General features: G+C 48.0%; 1 protein-coding gene across 3 annotated transcripts in view; it reads left to right on the forward strand.

Annotated features, from left to right (window-relative positions):
* dcc (DCC netrin 1 receptor) overlaps positions 1-2500 on the forward strand; it is a 348912-nt gene that overhangs the window by 137326 nt on the left and 209086 nt on the right. For 2 of the 3 annotated variants that reach the window (XM_054744659.2, XM_054744660.2), the window contains exon 8: positions 914-1073. In XM_054744659.2, coding sequence (XP_054600634.2) covers positions 914-1073 — 160 coding nt within the window. Of the gene's footprint in view, positions 1-802; positions 1074-2500 lie in introns of all 3 variants that reach the window. The other variant, XM_070552526.1, reaches the window with a different exon arrangement.

A 2500-nucleotide genomic window follows, 5' to 3' on the forward strand; every position in this document is an offset into this window, starting at 1 on the left:
CATGTATATGTGTTTTAAAAGTTGAACCCCGTATTTCTATACAATATGCCATGTACGGTTGTATTAGTGAACAGTATATTAGACGTAAGGCCTTATGGTTTAGTATGTCCTTCAGCTTGTATAATAGACCCAAGGATTTGGCAATTTTTCCTTTTATATAATTTAAATGATGCTTCCAGGATAAGTTAGATAATTTCATGACCGTGTTTGCTAGCTTGTTCTGTAAATTTGCCAGTGATGAATTCTGCTTGTGTTAACGCTGTTTTGTTTTTTATTGACTTGCTTGATTCTGATTGGTTAAAAAGGATTTTCATCTAACCGCTGATGGCAGGTGTGGTTGGAGGTTCTTATTAAACACCCGTGTTGGACCGTTGGTGACCAGGAGACCTTACCCTCGAGTCGAAGCCCGACCGCTAGACCTTCGGCTCCTTTCATGAGAGTGGACTTTATGTCTGGAGGTGTCTCTGACCCCTCGTTGGACCACAGTTAGAGTCAGCATTTGCCTGAAAGCTGAAGCGTACTCGTAGCTTTAGCCGGGTTAGCCATATGCTATGCTATCTGTAGCTAACTGTCTCTTTTTGATGACACGTGTTGGGGTTGTGCTGCTTTTCCTTCCAGCCTGTGATCTTCTTTACTGCTCTTCTCTTCTTCCTCCTTCTCTTCCTTCTTGTCTCTTTCACATCTTCCTTGTTGGCTCATCTCATCTGTCCTTTGCTTTTTATTTCCTTTTCTTTGCTGCATCTCCCCTGCTTGCTTCTTGCACCCCCCCCCCCCCCCCCTTTCCCTGAATGAACTTTAACAGACGCCACTCCCACACACTCTAGCCCCGCCCCCCCACCTCCTCCTCCTTCTGCTCGTCCTGCTCCTTCTGGCACCCCTTTGACTTACTCCTCCTCCTCTGATCCCCCACCAGTGTCCCCCAGCCCAGGCGTTGTCCTCCCCTCTGCCCCCCGCGACCTGGTCCCTGTCCTAGTGTCCAGCCGATTCGTGCGACTCAGCTGGCGCCCGCCAGAAGAGACCGGAGGAGGCGTGCAGACCTACGGCATTTATTACTCCCAGGATGGAGTCGAGAGGTGAGCGGAGGCGTTGTCTGTGCTTCTGAACCATTCCTCAAACGTTTGGGTCGAAAAATCAAAAAAAAAATTTTTTTTTACTTCTGTTTAATTATTTCTCAAATATTTTAACATTTCAAATAACGTCTGAGAACTTTTAGGATTCAGGATCTGCAGACATCATCAGAATGATTTTTCCTAAACACTCGAGAGTGGTGGCTACGTAGGTAAGGACCACACCTCCAGACCAAGACCCAGGTCTACTGGTGCGAGACAAGGGCAGGACGTGGAAATGTCCAGAAGAAGCACCTTCCTTCCTCAGATCAGTCCTAACGCTGACCATTCTGCACGTCCCTCTCCTGATGTTTGGGCTCCAGCCGACGCCTCTCACATCCGGGCTTTTAGGATTGGTTTCCTCAGGGACGATCCAGCCGGCAGAGATTTAGGTCTCTGAAAAAAATCACAGTGGAAAGTCCACAGAAATGTTGTCTTGAGACGACAGGATAAAGAGGTTCTGTCAGTTCTAATGATGTACAGAAGGAAGAGAGGAGGCGGTTCTGTCAGGTCCAATGACTCGCAGAGGAAAGCAGCCATGGCTTTTGTCAGCACTAATAACTTTCAGAAAATGAAAGTGGAGGTGGACTGAGAGCAGAAAACACGAGAGGAGGACAAAAGACCCGGGTGGTGGTGGCGAGGCGGCATCTTAAAGACTAAATGATGCTTCTGCTGCCCCTGTGGGCGCTTTTATCGTCCATCGTTTCTCCCTCTGGCTGTAGAATCACGTCTAATTCAGACTCGCTCAGCAGCAGAACGTTAGCGGTGCTGTCAGACGAGCAGGTGGACGGATCTGCAGCCTGGCTGGATTCCAGTCGGTCAGCTTCAGATTGGTCCAAAACACAGACCAGTCTGGTCTCCAACGAAACCAGAGACCGGGCCGGGAGCGTCGGGATTAAACAACATTCTAGGGCAGAGGTCGTCAGGGTCAGGAAGGACAGGTGTATGAGACAGGTGTGGGAGGAGCTAGAGACCAAACGCTCTGCATCACCTGGCCTAGCCCGTCACACCAACGAGGGGTGTGGGGGTGACGGGTGGTGCATACATCATTTGGGTTTGGGGTAAAAAAAGAAGAGCGCATATTAGAAAATAACCCAAATGTGTGATTAGCCCCACCCACTGGAAACGCACCGTGATACAAAAGGAGTGCCGTCCTCCAGCTGTGGCCAGATGTTTAGGAATAAGAACCATCACTAACAATCCAGTTTATGTTTTAGTGGCATGAAGAAGAATGAAAAATTCTTTATTCTGGCTCCTAGAGCGGAGAAAGGGAACAAAGTCGAACTCAGATATGAGCAGCAGCAGATCATTTTACAGGATTATAATCCTGCTCTGAAATAACATAAAATACTCCACCTGCTGAGTGTTTGAACACGTTTGTATTTTGGTCTTCA

This window comes from Nothobranchius furzeri, chromosome 6 (genome assembly GCF_043380555.1).
Source record: "Nothobranchius furzeri strain GRZ-AD chromosome 6, NfurGRZ-RIMD1, whole genome shotgun sequence".
Taxonomy (NCBI): domain Eukaryota; kingdom Metazoa; phylum Chordata; class Actinopteri; order Cyprinodontiformes; family Nothobranchiidae; genus Nothobranchius; species Nothobranchius furzeri.